The sequence below is a fragment of the Electrona antarctica genome, assembly GCF_951216825.1.
Source record: "Electrona antarctica genome assembly, chromosome: 22".
In the NCBI taxonomy this organism is placed as follows: Eukaryota; Metazoa; Chordata; class Actinopteri; order Myctophiformes; family Myctophidae; genus Electrona; species Electrona antarctica.
In genome coordinates this window covers 19,641,834-19,663,389 of record NC_136805.1, presented here as the reverse complement: position 1 = coordinate 19,663,389, position 21,556 = coordinate 19,641,834, and the positions used below count along the sequence as shown (strand labels likewise).

The window sequence follows — 21,556 nt, the reverse complement described above, 5'->3', positions numbered from 1 at the left end:
GGCAATCTGGGAACCCATTAGTTTTAAAAAATCACACCCGTATGAAGTGAGGGGCGCTTTACCAACCCTTATCATCTTACATCATCGCGATATCATAACATAATATCATATGCCGATTTGGTCAGTGACAGACAAAACAAACATTAAACTCTGTCCATTGTCAATGGTGTTTTTAATGTTTTTATAGACAAGACAAACATTAAATCTATATAGGAGGGGCTAGCGCCCAAGGCCCCAATGAGGCTCTTCAACGTTGAAGCACAAATTTGGTGGTCAAATGCGGAAGTAGACGTTCTGAGACGGTTCTTCCGGGTGCTTCAAAACGCCACTGAGCAACTTCCACTGACATGAATAGCGGAGTGGGAGGGGGGGGGGGGGGTGGATTAGCGCCCCTCAAAAATGTATAAATAGGATAAATGAATTATTTGTGACCAGATTTGACTGAGAGCCTGCCATCGCACAAATTCCAACTTTTCACCAGAGATTATTTTATTTTATTTTTTCAAAAATGAGTTAATAGCACAGGCAGACTCTTCACATACTACAGCATGTCTGAAATAAATGTCAGAGCTGAAATCGACATGTAAATATGTAAATATGAAATAAATGCTTAAACATGTAGCTAGGTATAATGACCACAGAAGTGAACCTTTCAAGCATGTTTTCTCAACTCGCTGTTTTCTGAAAGACATTACTCTACAAGCCATATCTCCAAAACTGGTTGGTCAAACTGAACCAATATGTCAATTTGAAGCTATGATTCCCTGCTTTCACATGACATGACCTTTTTAAGATCAAACATAGGTTGACCCGACATCGCGGTTTGGCTGGGATTTTATGGGATTTTCTCGGTTTAAGTCTGTCTGTCCTGAGTTCCGTAAAATATCTATAGGCACAAAAATGTCCCGGTTTTCAACATATGAACATCATGTTATTTTGCCTTTGGCAGGCAAATAATAAAAATCACACCTGTGTGAACTGAGTGGTGCAGTGACGTCACACACTAACCATAGCAACCATGCTCACCTGTGCGTGGTACCACGTACAGGTACACGGGTACATACATGGGTACACGGGTACAGACAAAGCTGGTTGTTGGAGTGGTTTGCACCACTCAAAAATAAAAATAATAATAATAATAATCTCACACGATGCAATGCCTTGTGAGTTTTTAAGTGTTCAAGGGTTTGATTGTTTAACAGTGGCATAACGTAACAGCAGGCCCTGATGCAGGTTATTTGGGACGGCAATAGAGTCTAGCCTGTTTCATCATCAAATGCGTGTGCATTTGTGTTCAGTTATGGTAGGACAACTTGCCACCTTTACTCCATCTTGCTTTTGTATTACTCCCTCTTATTTGAAAGTGTCTGTGGCTCTTTTAACTCGTAATTATAGGTCTTGTTTTGACTGTTCAAAACTCAACTTTACTGGCGACTGGCTAGTGCCAATAACTTCACAGCAACACCGGAGGTCTGGATACAAGAGTCTGAACGTGGAGAGAGAGCCCACGAGAGAGAGAGGGAGAGAGGGGGAGAGAGAGGGGGAGAGAGAGAGAGAGAGAGAGGGAGAGAGGGAGAGAGGGAGAGAGGGAGATAGAGCGCCTGTTTACCACCGCTGGTAGGAGTTCCCCAATCCCCCTCCACCCCGGGCCCTGATGCGGCCGCATCCCCTGCATCGCCTACGCCAGAATATGGTCACCCTAACTTAACAGTGTGAGGGAAATGCAAGGATCAAATGCAATTGTTTTGCTTCCACAGAACATTACAAATTAATTGAATTGCTTGACATATAGTACAGTCTACTAGGGCATACCCATGCACAACAAAACGTTAGGACTTTGAATATCAATCAAACATTTATTGAATTCGTAAAGATTTCTCAAATGTTTATAATAAAAAGGAGAGCTAGGGGGTGTATTTGAAAAGAGTACATTTAGAGTACATTTAGGCATGAAGAGTGTTCATGTGTGTAACTTGCAACTGCTAACTAACTAACTATGATAAAGAGATAAACTCTCCTCCTAACTCCTCTTTAACATAATACCTTCAAACATCTCAAACAAAAAACACTTACAGCACTAGTCTGGCATCATCAAGTCAGTTACTAATTAGTCGGACATTTGCGTTCACACATCCCACCCCACACAAAAAAAAGAAAAGCTCGTATGTCTCTCAGCTGTAAGGAACTCTGAAAGATGGTAAGACAAAGGAGGCCTTACAGCGACAGTTTCTCATGGGGTCAATTTGTTTTAAAGCAAGAGACAGAGAGGAGAGAGAGTGTTGGATCCATCTTCCATGGCGTGGAGCCCATCTCATCACAAAGGCCTGTTTGGAGAAGTACTCCACTTTTTCTTAATTAATGTGCTGTGTCGTGCTGGCGCCACTGGCACTGTGCCAACTTCCAAGGGAAGTGAGGTCACACTGCGTAATCAATACGGTGATTTCTGAAACATCCCTCGCCGCATTGCTGGCATGGTAGCGAGCAGCCATACGTGATAGAAAACTAATTAACTAACTAACTAAGCAAGAGTGGCTAAATTAGTTTACAGGACACCAGTGGTTTGTGAGGCGCTCTGAGTTTGTGTACAACCTTGTGATAACCACAAGCACCGCTTTTGTGTTTTCCCTTTGTGCAATTATAATGTGTCACAATGGCACTGTGGTCTCGTGTGAGAAATTAAATCTCCATTAAGTTGTGTTAATTAGGCCGTTATTATTAGGAGAACCCCCAGTTGCCTGTGCGTCTGCATGGTTAGCACAAAGCCTGTGCAATTGATACTTATTAAGAATTGATGCATGCTGCGGTGCCTGGTGGCTCAGCCTGTTAATACACATACCTTGCTGGGTTTCTCAAAGAACACATGCGTAAGAGTTGTAGTGTAGCACATACGCAGATGCCCTCTAGGCCGCACACAGAAGCCTGTCTGCTGCCTAATTGGCTGCATGGCAGCGAATCAGACACCATGTCCTTTTTTGGGAAACACCGTCAAACACGACATAGAATACCTAGATAGAGCACAGCCTTAGTGTCATAAGGCCTCCTGCATGAATGAATTTAGAAGCAACCCCGTTTTTCCTAAAGCCTTTTTAAATATAAAAATGTTGTGATTAAATTAATATTTTTATCTCAGCATCATCTAGAGAATTTCAGCCATCTTGCCATATGTTTTTTATATATATATATATATATATATATATATATATATATATATATATATATATATATATATATTCATTTTGCTGCCATGGCGCAGTGTATTAAAACCCATTTACCGCTACCATTATTTAATCCCTCCGTTGCGTCCTGCCAGGGTTTTATCGCGCGTGACACTTACTTTGAAGAGCCAAATATCCGTAATCGCATTTTACTATGAAACCATTCCGTGTGTGTTGACGAAGCTGGTGCTTGTTCTCTCGGTCGGTGGTGGAAAAAGTGGACCGCGAGTATCACAGCGCCTGCTACAGGACAAAGCTTGTCTGGGACAAAGCGACCCCTGCAATGTCGCTTCTGTGAGATAAAGCCGTCTGAAAACAGAGCCGGCAATGTAAGTGGATGCGCGCGCATTTTCAAAATGGCCGCGCCCATTGGGTCAGAAGCATAACAAAGCTAACGGACGGTAGATTTCGATACGATCGTATTAAAACATGCATTAATGAATACATCGCTGTTAAAACGGCTTTTCCGTTTGTGGCAGGCTACAAGATTCTACGTGTTAATATTCCTATGTTCCTGGCGGGCAAACGATTAATGGAGTAGGCTAATTATTTTTTTGGAAAGGCGCGCCACCAAGCATGAACCAAAATGTGTTTAATTTAAACAGTCATCACCACTCTCTCTCTCGGAGCCGGGTTAGCTAATTTGGGTCGGCCCGAAGTTCGGACCGACCCTAAAAATTACCATAATGTTAGGCCCGAAGCCCAATAAAGCCTGAAAAAAAAGAAAACGCCACTTTAATGGCCAGCGCAGCGGCGCGCGCCGTGGTTCAGTGTGTGTCTGTGTGAGAGTGAGAACGGAGTTCAATGGACTTATCGCCGAAATAAAGGATTTATGTAGCTCACGTTAGACTGTTAATGTTTCATTTCCATATCATTCTAATGGATTCCATTTCCAGTGGTGGTGAGTAGCTCCCCTTAGTTTCCTCTGAAGTGAAGCAGCTATATGTCCAAGACTCCAAGTAGCCTATCGTCCCCGTTTGGTGTCCAAAAGAACAAGGGGCGGCGGTTAAAATACGGCCTCACCAGCGGAGCAGGCGTTTAACGACAGCCACAAAACCACATCGAGCGGGTATTTGGCAGGTGGAAAGCCCAGTTCCACTGCATCCACCGCTCCGTGGGCGGCCTGCGTATATCCCCCCTGAAATCCTGCCAGGTGATTGTGGTGACAGCGATGTTGCACAACATAGCTGTGCGGGCATGGGTTACCCGATGTGGAGGATGATGATGATGAGCCAGCACCTGTTTTGCCTCTGTCACCGCACTTGGTTTCCTATCTCTCTATACACAGGGTTCCCACACCTTTTTAGCATATGACCCAAAATAGAAATCTGGTGTCTTGCCACGCCAGGACCCAAACAGACCTATTACGGAAATGAAAAAAAAAATGAAAAAAATAAATATATATATATATATATATATATATATATATATATGTGTGTGACCCGTAAAAACAGGTCATAGACCACTGAAGAATGGGTCTCGACCCTACGTTTTGGGTAAAAGAAGAAGAAGAAAATATAGTTCAAAAATAAATCACGTGTCTCTGCCTGGCACTGGAAGAGCCAGTCCTGTGCTTGCTGATAATGCCTTCAGCTGGTGACAATAAAATAAGAATGAGGCGGCCTCCACCACAGTGGGTTTGTTCTATCCGTTAGGTTAGAATACGTGTTTCTATTTTTGACCACTGGCTTTGAGGCAGATGGGCTGGATTTTAATTATACCCTAAGGTCAATTTATGCACGTGTTAGAAAACATCATAGCCTCTGGAAACAACACTAACACATTTATTTATAGGCTGTATGTCTTTTATATTTTCTCTTCATCTCTTCTGGGGATTTCTTTGGTGTGATTTGATGGTTTTGTGAGAGTGTACTGTACTGTGTCAAAAATGATATTTAACCATTTGGACGTTTGCGCCCCGATTCTGGGCATAATAGACAAAGTTTTAGCAAAATACCTGATTTACAAGCTCACAACACATCGCCATGTGACAAGCTTGTAAATTGGCTATTTCCATAAAGAGATTTGGGTGTAGAGGGAACATCAAAAGTTGACAGGTGTAAATTTATATCATATAGGATTTCAATGTTTTTCTAATGATGGGAGTCACCGACTGTCCATATAATTTCTTAAGCCCAAATATTCAATTTGTTTAAGTATTTCTCTGCTCTCTGACCGCCTATTGAGTTAATATTTATAAAAGGAAAGGGTCACCTTCAGACAAGGTCTGTTTACTTAATGTAATTGTTCATCATATAGGCCCTATGCCATTCCATACAACACATTTTAGGCCGTCTGGCCTTCATCAGTGTGCGATGACACTGATAAAGACAGGACGGCCAAAAACGTTTTGCATGGAATGTTCAGCCCAAATGTTCCGAGCCAGAGTGAAAGACTGAACTGGCAGAATCCCTGCTGGATATGAGCCAACAACACCTGTCTCCATTGGTGTCCCAGTGGTTGGGACCTCCCAATACAACACTGGTGCTTTCTGCCTCCTGTATTTCCCTTAACGGTCTCCTCTTAGTAATATCCTCAGAACTAATCTCCTTCTCTACACTCTATCAAATAAATAAATAAATACAACAAATACAGCAATGTAGGTCACCCACTTGCCACTTATTTGCTGTGGTAACATTAGATGTAATGTTCAAAGAGGAGATTGTGTGCACATTTTTAAGTGTGTCAGTTCAACATCCACACACTGGTTTAAAGCTAAAAACAATTGTATTAATGGCGCAATGTTTGCCTGAAGAAGAGCTATTAGGTCAAAAGAGTCAAAACCTTGCACTATCATTACAATTGTTTGGGAGCTTTAAACCAGTGTACAGATGTTTAAAATGCTAAATGGTGCATTCATATGCAAGGCACTAACTTGCACATCGGAAGCAATTAGGAGTTCAGAGTCTTGCTCAAGGACACTTCGACACTAACTCTGGGGAGCCCGGGTTCGAACTGTGAACCTCACGGTTCCCATCCGGCTTCTCTACCTGCCACTCTACCCCTGAGCCACTGTCACCTCATATAAGATTTTAGCGTTGACTTTTCAAAAATAGCAGATATATACAATCTCACTGCGAGCTTGTTGCGACCACAGGTCACATTTACTATGAAAACATGATTTCCTGTTAGTTAGTTAGTCCGTCACCCCCAGGCATATGACCATATATGGTCATGCCTCGTGACATCACGTGACATCATCAGGGATGGAGATCCATGATGTCATCAATATTAAGCCCATATGGAGATCCCTGATGTCATCAATATTGGCCAATAATCTGACCTCAAACCCTTAGATCTCCATATATGGAGCTGACCTGTTCTGATATTCCATATGTTGATCCTTCCCCATCCATCCTTCCTCGTCGATGTCTCCCTTTTGACTGATACCTGTCCATTTAAACTCTAGACGGACCTGCCCCAAAGTTATTATTGCAGCCAGAGAAAACTAGAGTGCTCAACAGACTCAAAAATGAAGGCCCGGTCCTACCTGGGTCCTCATAAAACCCTGTACACTCAAGACACTGCCCCCGCTGCCACCCTTAGATCTCCATATATGGAGCTGACCTGTTCTGACATTCCATATGTTGATCTGACCTCATCAAACCCTGTATCAAGACATGCTCCATATATGGCCAGTACAGAATTCATTCCATATGTTGATCTGACCCCCCATGCCAAAGTGCCAGCGCTCGCCCAGCAGTCTGCTGTCACCCAGGCGGGTGCGTGCACGCAACCTCGCCCTTTAGGGCGTCTTACTGGTACATCTGCTATTTTTTAAGTGTGAGAACTACTAAACTGGCCCAATACCATTTTAGGGTTTCTGATCCGGTCCGGAGCGGAAATTACTTTACGTCATGTTGTAGTCACTGGTTATAGTCCATGCGACCGGAACCAACGGCCGGAAACCAAGGGTGCCGGCATCACCCAAAATAATTCCAGCGATCAAGGGCATCATGACTTCGAGTGTACCCATTAAAACCTTTGATGTGGCGTAGTTTAGCTTATAGGAATAATTAGTTTGGTATATATCCATGTTTTATTTCAACTCGTACCGACTGGCGAGACTAAACTAAATCGGATTGAGGGAACCAAAACAAAGCGCCGCCGAAAACTGGAAACAGCAACCGTAACCACTGTGTTTTTTTCCCCTTTGTTTTAGTTTTTTCAGTACGTGTGGCCTATACTGGATCACACAGGCCCATTTAGAAAAAAAAACAGGCTTTCCTCTGAAGTGTAAAGTCTGGTGATGCGAGGTTAGACAAACTAGTGATTTACAAGGCATTTGTCTTTGTAGAATCGGCCTCAGGTCTTGGAGGAGACAAACTTGTGTTTGTCTACATCTTGGGGGGGTGACAACAACTAGTGTGGAGGAAATGAATGAAAATGAATGAGTGCTGTGTTCCTCGTATGTTACACAGGAGCATTCGCTGTTTGAGGAACATCATCCACTGGAACCTTATCACAGCCTTCATCTTGAGAAACGCCACTTGGTTTGTTGTCCAAATGACCATGAGCCCTGACGTACATGAAAGCAATGTGGTAAGTGGCAGCCACACTTACACAGTTACACACACATTCATACCTGGAAGCTGCCTGTACAACCACTGTTGGCCACTGAGCTGTTCCACTGAAGCAGTTGGGGGGAAAAAAACACATAAAAGACTTCATTGGCAGTAGTTAATGCCCTTGAGCAAGGCACTTATCCCAATGGCTTTCCCTGCCAATGACATCTTTTATGTGTTTTATTAATTCAGAATCGTTGATTGTCTAGTAGCGTCCCGTCGCTAGGTAAAACCCCTTTTTCTCTGAATCCTTTCTCAGATTGAGGTGTTTGATCAAAACCGGGATGTTAGCGGCTCATTACTAAATTGCCGCTACCTCGCGTTTACAATATTAATGCCAAATTAGCTTTAGCCAATTTTGCTTGCTTCCAGTTAATTTTGGGGTGAATTTTGGGGTCTTCAAATTAAAAGTCCCGGCTGAATCCGGTGGCAGGGAAGTGACTATACAGTCCGAATCAATGCTTCCAGTAAATGAGTTAATGAGGGAGGGGTTGAGTTTTGCTGATCCATTTCCCCGCCCAGGTGCTTCTCCCACTGAAGCAGTTGGGGATAAGTGGCCTTGCTCAAGGGCACTTGAGTAAGGAAGGCACTTATTGAGGGAGGGCTTGAATGTTGCTCATCCCTGCCCGGATGTTTCCTGCCGGCCTGGGGGCCGTCAACCAGCAGCCACAAGCACAGCCCTCTATCCTTATTTGACCACTGACATATTGTCACATTGTTGTGTTAACCCACAACCACAGAGACAGAGGCCAGACCATAGAGAGAGTAGTATTACTATTACTATTAACAGTTTATCTGCAGTCTGTGTCAGATTAGAGAGATACAAAGGTTGAATTATTTGTGAATGGAGCTAAAAGCATATCCTTTCACGCAAATGGAATCATCCTCGCTGCATTTTACAGCTACAAAGCAACGAACAAAAGCTGTATTTTGTATCCGAGTTTCAATTATCTAGAGTGGATTATTTCCCATCGATCATCCCATCAGACGCTTCACCAGTAATCTGACCCAGTTTCCTGGGCTATATTAACAGCTGATTAAGAATAAGGAGCATAAGGCTTTCATCTTCCATTTGCCACAGGGCATTGTTTGACGCAATAGGCATGCCGTTGAACAAATTAAGCGTTAACCTAATTATGAGGTGTTAGAATGAATGCACGCATAATTCACAAATCGATTCACTCCCTAGGTTTGGTGCCGTCTCGTCACAGCCGCCTTCAACTATTTCCACTCCACCAATTTCTTCTGGATGTTTGGCGAGGGTTGCTACCTTCACACTGCCATTGTGCTCACCTACTCCACCGACAAGCTGCGCAAGTGGATGTTCATCTGCATTGGCTGGTGTACGTACTCTCTCCCTCTCCACTCGCTGCTGTGTGAGCTCGGCATAACTTCCTTTTGTGGTTGGAGTCTTATTCACTTACTATGACACTCTGTTCAAAATGTGAGAGCAAGCTGTGATTTGCATGACAATGACACACATTTATTATGACATAGTATTATCATATTGTATATGAGATATGACACCTCTCATACCATCTAGAAAGTTTTTCTATATTTGAACTTTTGAGAGAAAAAAAGTGAACTGAACCCGACCTATCTTTTTCATGATCTTGGTGCATTGATGACATGTCATGACCACAGGACCCCGTGAGGACCCTCTCAACTCTGCCGAAAAGCAGACTTTTCCGGAGCTACGAGGATTTCCTTTGACAGCACTGAAACGTATTAGTGCGGCGTTTGCTAATACCCCTTTTCACTCTGTCAGATTAAACTATGCTGTGCTGAGATTAGTGTATTGTGCCAGCTGGGTTACAGTCCCCCCCTCAAGGCAGTGTGAACTCTGCTAGCAAAATGACAGATGTGAGCGGGAGATGGCAGATTTCTTTGGCATTGGTGTGAAAGGAGAGAGAGAACATGATCAATTTCCATTTTCCTCGCTTAGCTTCAGCCACCGACTGGTACTGTATGTATGTGGACCATATGGCAGAAATAGGCAACATGAAAGAAACAGAGATTTGAACACTATGGAGATATACGATTTTGTTTTATTTATTTATTTTCTTCAAACACATCATCCCCAACCAATTGAAGCAGTCTGCGGCAGTGCGATTACATTTCCCAGAGGTTTGACAGTACAGTATCTAACACGGGCAATGCAACACATCGCTCCTAGCATCCAAAAACACAGTTGGCTGACAAGGAGGGGATGGCAAGGTCTTCCTGGCAGTTTAGCTGCCTAATGCCAAATTTATGCTCTATCGCACAACGGTGTTGCACGCCAAAAATAGCCAAGCTACAAGCTCACAACATGTCACACATGTTACGCGTTGTGTACTTGTAGGTCGGCTATTTTCAGCATTAGATACCACCGTGGAATGAAGTATATGACTCAGGCTTCATTGTACCCATAAACAATTAAGCAAAACAGAAAATCAGTCCACATTATCTTCAACCAGAGTCTGCCTTTCATTCATTGGCACAAAAATGTTCAACAGTTAATTGACAGGTCCTGCCTCGTCTCTGCGGATCACAACTCTCAACACACAATTGTGTTTGACAGGACAAAAAAAAACAAGGATTCTTTTTTATACTGTGTAAAATCCCCAGAGTGCCATTATGCAATTTGTCACTTTCTCTTTCTCTCTCTCTTTGTCCACCCCCCTTTACAGGTATTCCGTTTCCCATAATTGTGGCATGGGCAATTGGAAAACTGTACTACGACAATGAGAAGTAAGTCCTTTGATGTGTTTCTTTGACATGCAAACCGATTCTAAGACTGATGCAAGCCTTCATAAATCATAATGAAGGACGGCGGCAAAGTCAAACTGTATTGGATTAAAGAGACGAGTGACCTTTAACATCCCACTGTAATCACATTTACATTAGCCTACAGATGATTCTTAATTACACACCAGGTAGTTTAATTGTCAGTGTTCACAATGATTGATATTAAGAGACAATTATATGGGTGATAACCCAGCCAATATCACTACTATAAGTGGATTACTGTACAGTGTACATTTGGCTTATTCAAATGTCATTCTGATGGAGTGAATCACTTCTTGACTAAATTTGAGATGTGAGGCTTCATTCACACGTATCAAACACCAATCAAACAAATGTTTGGTTGTTTTTTTGTTTGTTTTTAGGCCACCACAATGCTTTTCCAATGGGAGTCACATGGTTTGACCAAACATTTTTGTTTGATTGCTGATTGCTGGTGGTGTTCTGCCCCTCCCCCCCCGATCAAACAAAAATGTTTGGTCAAACCATGTGACTCCCATTGGAAAAGCATTGTGGTGGCCTAAAAAATTACCAAACATTTGTTTGATTGGTGTTTGATACGTGTGAATGAGGCCTGATGATGTTCATAAGTCAGGTTTTGAGCAAATGACCAATTGGCAGATCAATGTGATTTATGTGCTTGTTCGGTTTGTAGCCTGGTTTAACCACACCCCCTTGAAATCACATTTCAAATGTGGCCCGGTGGCCACCACCTTCATTTAGGTTAATATCATAGCAGGTTAATATCGGAATACTAATATAGTATTAATTTCAGCTGTTCCAATTCCAAACATGCAAACATGATCCGCTTTAATTACCTCGGTCTATATTGGTAGTTTAATGACTAGTATTAAAAGTGTGTTGTCAATTTTTATGTCCAATGTTTTTGTCCAATGTTTAAGTTCATAAAGTTAACTTAAGTATAACTAAATGCTTTTTCACCATTCCAATTAAAAAATAATTCAGGATTCCAATATCCAATGTGGCGCCCAGGAATGAAAGTTTCAAAGTTTCCCACCTCTGACTATTAAAAGACAACACAAAGCACTCTGAATTTACTGTTTAAAATTTTGACTGCTCTACCCCTTTTCAGATGCTGGTTTGGCAAGCGATCTGGAGTCTACACAGATTACATATATCAAGGGCCCATGATATTTGTGTTAGTGGTGAGTGGAATATTTTCTTCGTTGTATTTTGCACATGCATTCCGATAACTGCATAATGAAAATGTTGTCATTTGTTGTTGTATTTAGTTTATTTAGGTAATTTTATTTTTTTCTGTTTTAGTATGTTAACACAATATAACTAGCATATATCTGCAAAGGTTGGAGGTGGTCGCCCTACTCTTCCTGTGGGAACTTGTGACTCTTGTATCTTGTCCACATGGGGACGCATAAACAGAGTTCAGTCAGACAACTCACAAATAGATTTACCAATATTTATTACAGAATGAGTAATGAGTGTGCATATGATATTTGACTTGGCGTTCGGCTCTGCTGGATTTCTCCCTGCTCGGCAAGATTAAGCAACAACATAAAACATTAAGAGCAGGGAGATAGATATACAATAACCCCCCATAGGGAACATAAATAGCAGAGCCCACCGGTGGTGCTGGGGTGGTGGTGGGAAAAAACATCACATACAACCAGGGACCATATGCAGAGGAAGGCAGGAAGAGCATGCAGACTGGTGAGCTTAAGTAGCCCGCCCAATTGGTCAGCTGACTGCCGCATCGGCAAATGACGTGAGGGACTTGCACACACTTGTACACCCACATAGTAATGCAGCATGTTAACCCCTTGAGTGTAGTATGCGCCTTTGAGCATGGCATGAACTCCCTCGAGTGTGTCTGAATTAACTAACTCCGCAAGCTACGTCTCATTTTAAAAATCTTAAATCTACACTGTGGCCGGAGTGGCCCCCAAAAAACGCATATAAAAACCTACGTTTATAAACAATCACACTCGTTTGAAAAGTGAGGGGCGATCCTATCATCATACATCACAATCAAATTATCGCTATGCGGTACACACATTGCTCAGCAAATCAAATCAACGCTATGGGGTACACACATTGCTCAGCCAATCAAAATGTCGCTATGGGGTACACACAGACACACAAAGCTGGATATAGGAGTGGCTAGTGCCCCTCAAAAATAGTCGGCTACGTGTGGATGGGGCCTTGGTGTCAGGTCCGTCGGGTCAGCAGATCCCCCAATTTATTTATTTTTAGAAAAAACGCAAATTCCCATAATGGAGTATGCTAATGTCATCAATCTGATTTCATAGACATGGCTGAGACTCCATATTTGAGCATCCTGACACAGAACACCATTTATGGGCATAAAAGGGGCACAGACAGACAGATACAGAAATCTCCATACAGTATATGAGCATAAATGTGTTGCAGACAGACAGAGAGACAGACAGACAGACAGACAGACAGACAGACAGACAGACAGACAGACAGACAGACAGACAGACAGACAGACAGACAGACTTGCATCGTTCCAGTGCTTTATAATGCTTATAACTATTATTACACTGTGTTATCATCAGATTATAATGCACCTACTGTATATAGATTTCCCCAGAGCCATTGAGATTTGTGTCATGTCCATTCACTCCATCGGGATAATTATTTTACAGCAAGGGCTCTAAACGAATGATGTATTCATTAAATATTCAGTATTCAATCATTTTCTGTATAGTTCCAAACACTGAATCCTCATAATGGGTGTTGATTAAGTATGCACAATATATGAACCACGCAACCTGTTGTGTGTCTGACCCCTCACGGAGGTGACTCTTTCTATGTCATGGGCTCTGGATTTAACTCTTGCACTTAAATGCTCTGCAGAACTTTATGAAACAACTGATGAAAAAAGTGAGAACACTGTTAGTGGGAACTGAAGCCTTCACCAGGCCTCCATGTTTTGTGCAAGCTTCGAGACGAATTCCAACCGTTCCATCTGGTTGTCCTTTATATTTGTTGCTTCTGTTGCAATAATAAACATGCTTCTTAATTGGTTTACATAATACCATCCTATTCATGTCTCACAGATATTATGAAATCCTCTGGTTCCTGCCTCCTGGTGTAGTTTGCTTTATTTCTCAAATGTCAAAGATATAAAAAAGATCTCAGCTGGGTGTTACACAACTAAATCTTAATCCACCTTGGTTTATGGGATGTCTTATCCTTTATTTTACTACATTCCAACACAGCTGGAAGCAAGCCCCTAGCTCCACTTATAATCTCTGTTGGCAGGGCTTACCAAAAATGGAATATATTTCTAGACAATGAATGACAGGAAACATCCGTGATGTATGTTTCAGTGAAGCTGACACAGTACCATTGCAGTCTTGCAGTCTTTCCATTGTAACCTTTGAAGGGATGATCCTTCATTTGCAATTCTACATTTTTCATTTTGACCCAATTTATCCTTTCATTGTCAATGGCAAATATTGATACGTGTGGGGACAAACGCTGTATATACTGTAGGAGGGGCTAGCGCCCCTCAAAGAAATCACACCTGTGTGAAGTGAGGGGCGCTCTTATCATCGTACATCATCATCATTAGCTCAGACACATATGATGTAAATTCTTCATTCATTGTTAATGGCATTTAATGTTTGTGTTAGGACAAAAATCTACACTATAGCAGAATATAGAGCGTCGCAGTCCCGCCCCCTACCATGGCCCAGGAAATGAATCCCAATGCATTTTTCCCATAGACATTTCAAAAAGTATTTATTTAAAGACGGTTACGCCGCGGACAAAGCCAACTCGAGTCGTGACAACTCATGACAACACAAACAATATTTTGGACCAAACAAATAATTACAAAGAAGAAAAACAACAAAAAAAGTGTTGTAACCTGCCGTTTTTTTCTTCTTTCTAATTATTTGTTCGGCCCAAAAAATTGTGTTTGTTGTCATGATTTGTCACGACTCGAGTTGGCTTTGTCCGCGGCGTAAACGTCTTTAAATAAATACTTTCTGAAATGTCTATGAGGAAAATTAATGGAGAATCATTTACTGGGCCATGGTAGGAGGCGGGACTGCGACGCTCTATAGGAGGGGCTAGCGCTGTTGGACCCAGCTGGCAATAAGGAGTTGAAGCTCGACTGATGATGTTTACCATTTTATTTAGTAGAATCTCAACGTGAAAATGCATCAAATGCATTGCACATTTCCCATTAGATAGCCTACATTTCCAATAATAAATACAATCAATACATCCTAAACCATCAGTCCACCATAATAATACACATTAAACAGATCAGGAAACAATGGAAACTCCAGTCTAAACATTCAGTGAACAGTAACAAGAAAACATCAAAACAATAATACCTTTTTCCCCCTTTCCAGCCAGGTGCTAATTCATTGAGTTTGTCCGTCTCAACTTAAGGTCCATCGTGTCTTAAAAGTTACATGACAAGTTTCTCATTGTCTCCACCAGGCCTTTTCACATTGGCATATTATAGCGCCACCAGGAGGCCACAACCTGACCTGCCCTGGTGGATTCTGTTTTGCATGTGTCTATGGAGTTAACATTACTCTAATAAGTCTAATAGACCCCCAGGCGTGGTTATAATATTCAAATATGTCTACCCTGTGTATTTTTGGTTTCTTCCTGAAAGCTAATTTTAACACTTTCTGTACACTTTTTTGGAAGAAATCTTCCTCCTAGTATAATCATAGTACCTTAGTACCTGATGATCATGTTTTAGGGGCGAAACAAATCACGGCACTCCATCTTTAATGCATTTGTCAAAGGTATTTATAATAATGGGCCAATTGGCATTCAGTGATACAGTACAGCATTAAGTGAGAGATATTCTCCCAGTTAGGATGGTTTTGCATGGTTTAGTAAATTCCTGGGGTAGAGCTGCCGTCTTGGAATCCGAAGGATCCAAAGTTCAATCCCCGGCTCCTCCTGGCTATGTGTAGAAGTGTCCTTCGCAAAACAAAACGCCTAATTGCTCCAGATGAGCCTTGCATGGTTTACTTCGCCATCAGTGTGTGAATGGGTATTCACCCATTCACACACTGATTCACACCATCTCCAAAGCGCATTGTAAAGCGCTTTGGAGAACAGTGCTATATAAATGCAGTCCATTTAACATTTACCACTGAACTACTATACATTATATTTATTTTCATTCAGACATATATTTTATTTGCTTGTAAATATCACATTACAATCGGTTTTGGACATCTCAAAACATTCAATGGGATAAATATGATGATAAAATTGGGGTTGTTTTAGTTTGCAAAGTTTCAAAATGTAGCCTCTCCATTTAAAGGGGAAAACAACCCATTTTCAACATTTTACTATGTCATTAATATACCTTAGAGCTGTTGTGTGGAAATAATAAAAAAGTCCCCCCCATGCTGTGTTTCCTAGAACTGGAGGTCTGAAAAAAATCATTAACATGGTGAAACACATCTTGATGACATCATCAAGATGTGTTTCACCATGTTAATGATTTATTTCATACTTTTCATACTAGGAAACACAGCATGGGGGGACTTTTTTATTATTTCCACACAACAGCTCTAAGGTATATTAATGACATAGTAAAATGTTGAAAATGAGTGGAATGCCCCTTTAAGTAAATTGTTGGTATTATGGCAACTACAAAATCAAACTGACAAGGAGTGACAAGGAGTGACAAGGAGTCAAGGAGTCCTATCAGATACGTTTCTTTTTGACATATCAAGAAACTGTATCCTTATGTGACTGAGAGCTATTCAAGGCTTTATTCTTCCCGGCTATCATCTATCACTCTATGTATACTTTTCTCCTCTGCGGCAAGACAGGAAGGAGAGACAGGAAAGTAAGGAGGGACATAAAGCCTAGGTCCTGAGGTTGTAATAAAACCCAGGACTTTGCAGTTACGTGGTCAGTGTACAGAGCCACTCACTATATACCATTCCTTAAAGGAATAAAGACATGGGTAGACTGTTGCCCCTTTACTTTTCCTTAGTTCAAGGTTGATTTCAGATGCGGTTGTCACAAAAAGCTAAGAGGCACTAGTGTGGTGAAAGACTTTCACACCACCAAAAAAAAAATTAAGGATGTCCTCTCAGGCAGAGAATACAAAAATAACCTTGTTTCATTATTTTGTACGTGCTCAACCACATGCTAAAGTGCCCAAAGTGCACAATTGTTATGAGGACAAATGTTTCCTGGTCATAAGACCATCATAAGTGTGGTCAGATGGCACTGATGATGGTCTTATGATTGAACATTTGTCCTCATCACTTTAGCATGTGGTTGAGTGTTAAAAAATAAAGACATCTGTTTGGACTATTCATCCTTAATTTGTTTTGTGGCGTGTGAGACTTTCACCACTCCAATTCCAATCCTTAAAGGACCTTAGCACTCTCAATACTGTCCAGGTTATTGTTTATTCACAGCTTTCATATGCCATAAATAAACACAGACCATGTCCTGTTAATTGTTTCATCTTATACCACATTTGTTTAACTATTCATGCATTCATTAGCAGTTAGCACGTTACCAAACTTAACAGAACAATTGAGTCACTTAGACTAACATATTAGTAAATTAAGCTTTTCTCTGGGGACCATTTTTGGCTTTTTTTTCCAAAGAATTTAAGCGAAATCAAGGTGTTGCATCACCCTACCCAAGCAAGTTTCGAGTCTCAATAGTGCATATGGTCTATTGGCCTTCATACCATACTGAAACGAATGGCATTCAATGTATTCCTTGAGAGTTAAAGTAATGCCAAGTGCGTATATCTATTCTACGTCCGAGCATAGACATGGTAACGCCCCGCCTGCCTTTGATTGGCCTACTGACTGTCCTCCGAGACATGAGGTTACTCCGTGCGTGGTACTCGCGACAGTAACTTGTAACTTTTATTTTTGTAGAAGAGGCAAACTAATATTGTTTATGCCGTTTGCTTTGATTGAATGATTGATTGAACACGTATTTGTATGATTTGATTTGGGTGTGTTCTAAATTAAAGTCTAAAGTGTTAGTGTTGATTATCGTGCATTAATCTAATTATAGTAAACTAATACTATTATACTAAAAAGGATACAGGGTAGGCTACAGTACACATGTAAAATAAACGGCATAAACAAGTTTGCCTCTTCTACAAAACATAAAAGTTACTGTCTTGCGTGCCTAAGCTGTCATTCTGTTGTATCGTACTATCTTGTATCGTACGTATTATTTATTTATTTCTTTTCCACCACCTCGGAGGAAAGTCTGGTAAGGCCGGCAGTGTCGGTAGGCCAATCAGAGGCAGGTGGAGTGTTACCATGTCTATGCTCAGTGTCGGTAGGGCAATCAGAGGCAGGTGGAGTGTTACCATGTCTATGCTCAGTGTCGGTAGGCCAATCAGAGGCAGGTGGAGTGATACCATGTCTATGCTCAGTGTTGGTAGGCCAATCAGAGGCAGGTGGAGTGTTACCATGTCTATGCTCGGACGTAGAATAGATATACGCATGTCGCGTATACTTGAGCCGCAGCCAAAGGCTAGACATACCAGACCAACTGGTATAGTACACTTTTTTGTCTTCAGTTGTATGGATCCCATCAATCAACAGCTTGGTTTTTAACTACAGCTAAGCTAAGCAGAGCAAACTTGGATATGAGCACCATGTCAAGCCCCTAGCCCTCTGCACAATCCTTCCACCACAGTCTTCTGAAACCCAAGAGGCAAAGTGTACGTCCAACTGCCACTTCTACCACAGTCTGATTTTACACAGCTTTTCACCAATTGCTTCCCCTCCAGTCTCATCTCTAGTCCATGGGTCTCCAGCAGCGTTACTACAGGGTGGTTGCAGTCTCTAGTCCATGGGTCTCCAGCAGCGTTACTACAGTCTCATCTCTAGTCCATGGGTCTCCAGCAGCGTTACTACAGTCTCATCTCTAGTCCATGGGTCTCCAGCAGCGTTACTACAGTCTCATCTCTAGTCCATGGGTCTCCAGCAGCGTTACTACAGTCTCATCTCTAGTCCATGGGTCTCCAGCAGCGTTACTACAGTCTCATCTCTAGTCCATGGGTCTCCAGCAGCGTTACTACAGGGTGGTTGCAAAATCTTTGTGTGACAGAAACTTGTTCTTATCTTTTTTCTTTTGTGCATTAACCACTTGAACACTAGCGTCCCTATTCAGAACCAAATACAGAGCCAGAGGTCAATGTTTACTACTGAATGTATTGAGGGTTTATGTCAGGGGTGTATATAGCCTATATTATTCAAAAGGGGCCGTATTAGGGCCATATTAGAGCAGGTCGTCCAATGATCCCTGGGTCGGCGGTTCGAATCCCGGCTCCTCCTGTCCACATGTCGAAGTGTCCTTGGGCAAGACACTGAACCCTACATTGCCTCCAATGAGTCAGTCGGTGCTAGCTTGACACCATTGTGAATGTGGGAAGTGAGGACGCTGGCGTCGAGTTCGCCGCTTCACCTCCCAATGTATGAATGAATGAACCATTGTAAAGCGCTTTGAGCACTGGAAAAGCGCTATAAAAATGATTCATATGACATTCATATTAGAAAATATTAAAACACCCAAGGGCCAACTACATCTCCTGACATAATGTCACATGGTACATATCATTATCATTAATGATTTTTAATCTCATAAAATTATCATGAGATTAAAAAATATATATCAATGGTCCTTTGTCAGGTGTGTGCTGTGAACAAAAAGGGTAACCCAGCCTTTTTTCAGCCATATGTCACATTACCAAATGTAACCAGACGAGCAAAGTAAAACAAATAAAATAAATTAAATTAAATATACAAGGAACACTGACAAAGTATACTTTGGGAAATGCCCAGGTTAAAATGCACACAAGACTGATATAGTCCATGGATAACACGTCCATGAAGCGAACTATGACATTATGAAAATGTTGAATCGGAAAACAACATCCTACAATATGTAGTCTCTCTCAGCTAAGGGGTCCTTGACCTGAAAAATGTTGAAGAGCCCTGATCTTCTCTCTTCTGTAATACTGTAGCATCCTCCCATCAAGTTTCCTGAACTAGATCGGCTCTGACAGTCATATTGAGAAGACACTCCACTCCACACCACAGACATTCTGCTAATGCTATAGGTGCTGATCTGTGTGACTCTTCCTTCATCCCCCTAGCCTGACACTTCAAATTTCCATTTCGTTTCACTTCATTATTCAGACTGAAAGCCCTCCCCACGGCAGGAGTTTCTGGGATGGGGGTTCTCAAAGCGGCAGTCATCGGCGATTGGTTCATACCAACCAATCAGAATAGTAGGAATGCAGATGACATTGTTGTCAATCATGAGGCTATGGCTAACCCGTTTGCTAACCAAACAAACACAGCCAACGAGCGCTACTAGCATGTAAACAAAAGCGGACGATGATGTTTATAAAACCTATTTATCATACTAATTGGACAGGCGTCTTCCTCCAAGGTCCCCCTCTCCTGCGGTGTCCCCCAGGGATCAATCCTGGCTCCACTCCTCTTCTCAATATACATGCTCCCACTTGGTCAGATTATCCGAAACCACAAAATCAACTTCCACTGTTACATTCCAGTGAAACAAAATGACACAGAAAACATTCCCCGGATCCTTGCATGTCTCTCAGACATAAAATGCTGGATGTCCCAAAATGACTTCCAACTGAACGAGTCAAAATCCGAGATCCTCCTATTTGGTCCCCCTAACGCCACCATCTCCATCCAGGCACAGCTAGGCAGCCTAGCTACAAATGTAAAGACCTCAGCCCGCAACCTGGGAGTATGGTTTGACTCCGACCTGTCTTTTGACGGGCAAATAACCAAAGTCATACAGTCCTGCTTTTTCCAATTGAGAAACATTCACAGAATCAAACCATTCCTCATCCGCACAGACCTCGAAAAAGTTATTCACGCATTTATATCCTCACGCCTAGACTACTGCAATGCCATATACTCTGGGCTCACCAAAAAAGCAATAGCTCGCCTACAAATGGTACAGAATTCTGCAGCAAGACTGCTAACAAACACAAAAAGGCATGAACACATCACCCCTGTACTGGCCTCCCTTCATTGGTTGCCAGTACATTTTAGAATTGATTTTAAATTTTTATTGACAACTTTTAAAGCTGTGCGAGGCCTGGCCCCTTCCTACATCTCTGCCATGCTAAAGCCATACAACCCCCGCGTACCCTCAGATCGGTGGGTAGGGGTCTCCTGACTCCCATGAAAACCAAACTAGTCTCCATGGGTGACCGCGCGTTCGCAGCCAGGGCTCCTTACTTGTGGAATGCCCTACCCCAGAACCTGAGGGACGCAACCTAGTGGCTCTTTTTAAATCACTGCTAAAAACCCACCTATTCACACAGGCTTTCCCCTAGATTTATTGTATTGTCTCATTATGTGGAATTGTTCTATTGGTATTGTGTATTTATTTATTTTGTGTAATTGCTGTAATGTTGTTGTTGTTGTATTTCAGTAATGTACCTCTTAACTGATGTATTGCCTTTTTATATGCCACTGGAAAGCACTTTGTAACTCTGTTTTGAAAAGCGCTTTATAAATAAAGTTTATTATATTATTATTATTATACGTCGATTTAATAGCCAGATTGATGCGGTCGTGAGTCACCGCAGTGGGGGCAGCCATGTTTGTTGTCTGACGCTGTCGAGTGAGGGGGCTGATGGCCAATCAGCTGCTGTGAACAGATTTTCGACCGAGACGGCGAGACTGACGCGGTGGGCCAGTGAGGCGCTCCAACGTTGAAGCACTGGGCCCTAGTGGTAAGAGGAACTACAAGCGGACCCGTGGATTCATGACTGGGAAACCCCGTGCAGCTGGGCTTTAACATTGAGCGCTCGGTTGCACTTCCGCATTTGACCACCAAAATGTGGTGGTCAAATGCGGAAGTAGACGTTCTGAGACGGTCCTTCCTATCCGGGTGCTTCAAAACGCCACTGAGCAACTTCCACTGACATGAATAGCGGGGGGGGGCGGAGCTTCG

At 42.1% G+C, this 21,556-nt stretch overlaps 1 protein-coding gene across 1 annotated transcript in view; it reads left to right on the top strand.

Moving 5' to 3' along the window:
• The window catches only part of crhr1 (corticotropin releasing hormone receptor 1), a 107,863-nt gene that overhangs the window by 70,541 nt on the left and 15,766 nt on the right, over positions 1–21,556 (top strand). Inside the window, exons 6-9 of the mRNA XM_079491951.1 lie at positions 7,637–7,757; positions 8,970–9,123; positions 10,453–10,513; positions 11,661–11,733. Coding sequence (XP_079348077.1) covers positions 7,637–7,757; positions 8,970–9,123; positions 10,453–10,513; positions 11,661–11,733 — 409 coding nt within the window. The remainder of the gene's footprint in view (positions 1–7,636; positions 7,758–8,969; positions 9,124–10,452; positions 10,514–11,660; positions 11,734–21,556) is intronic.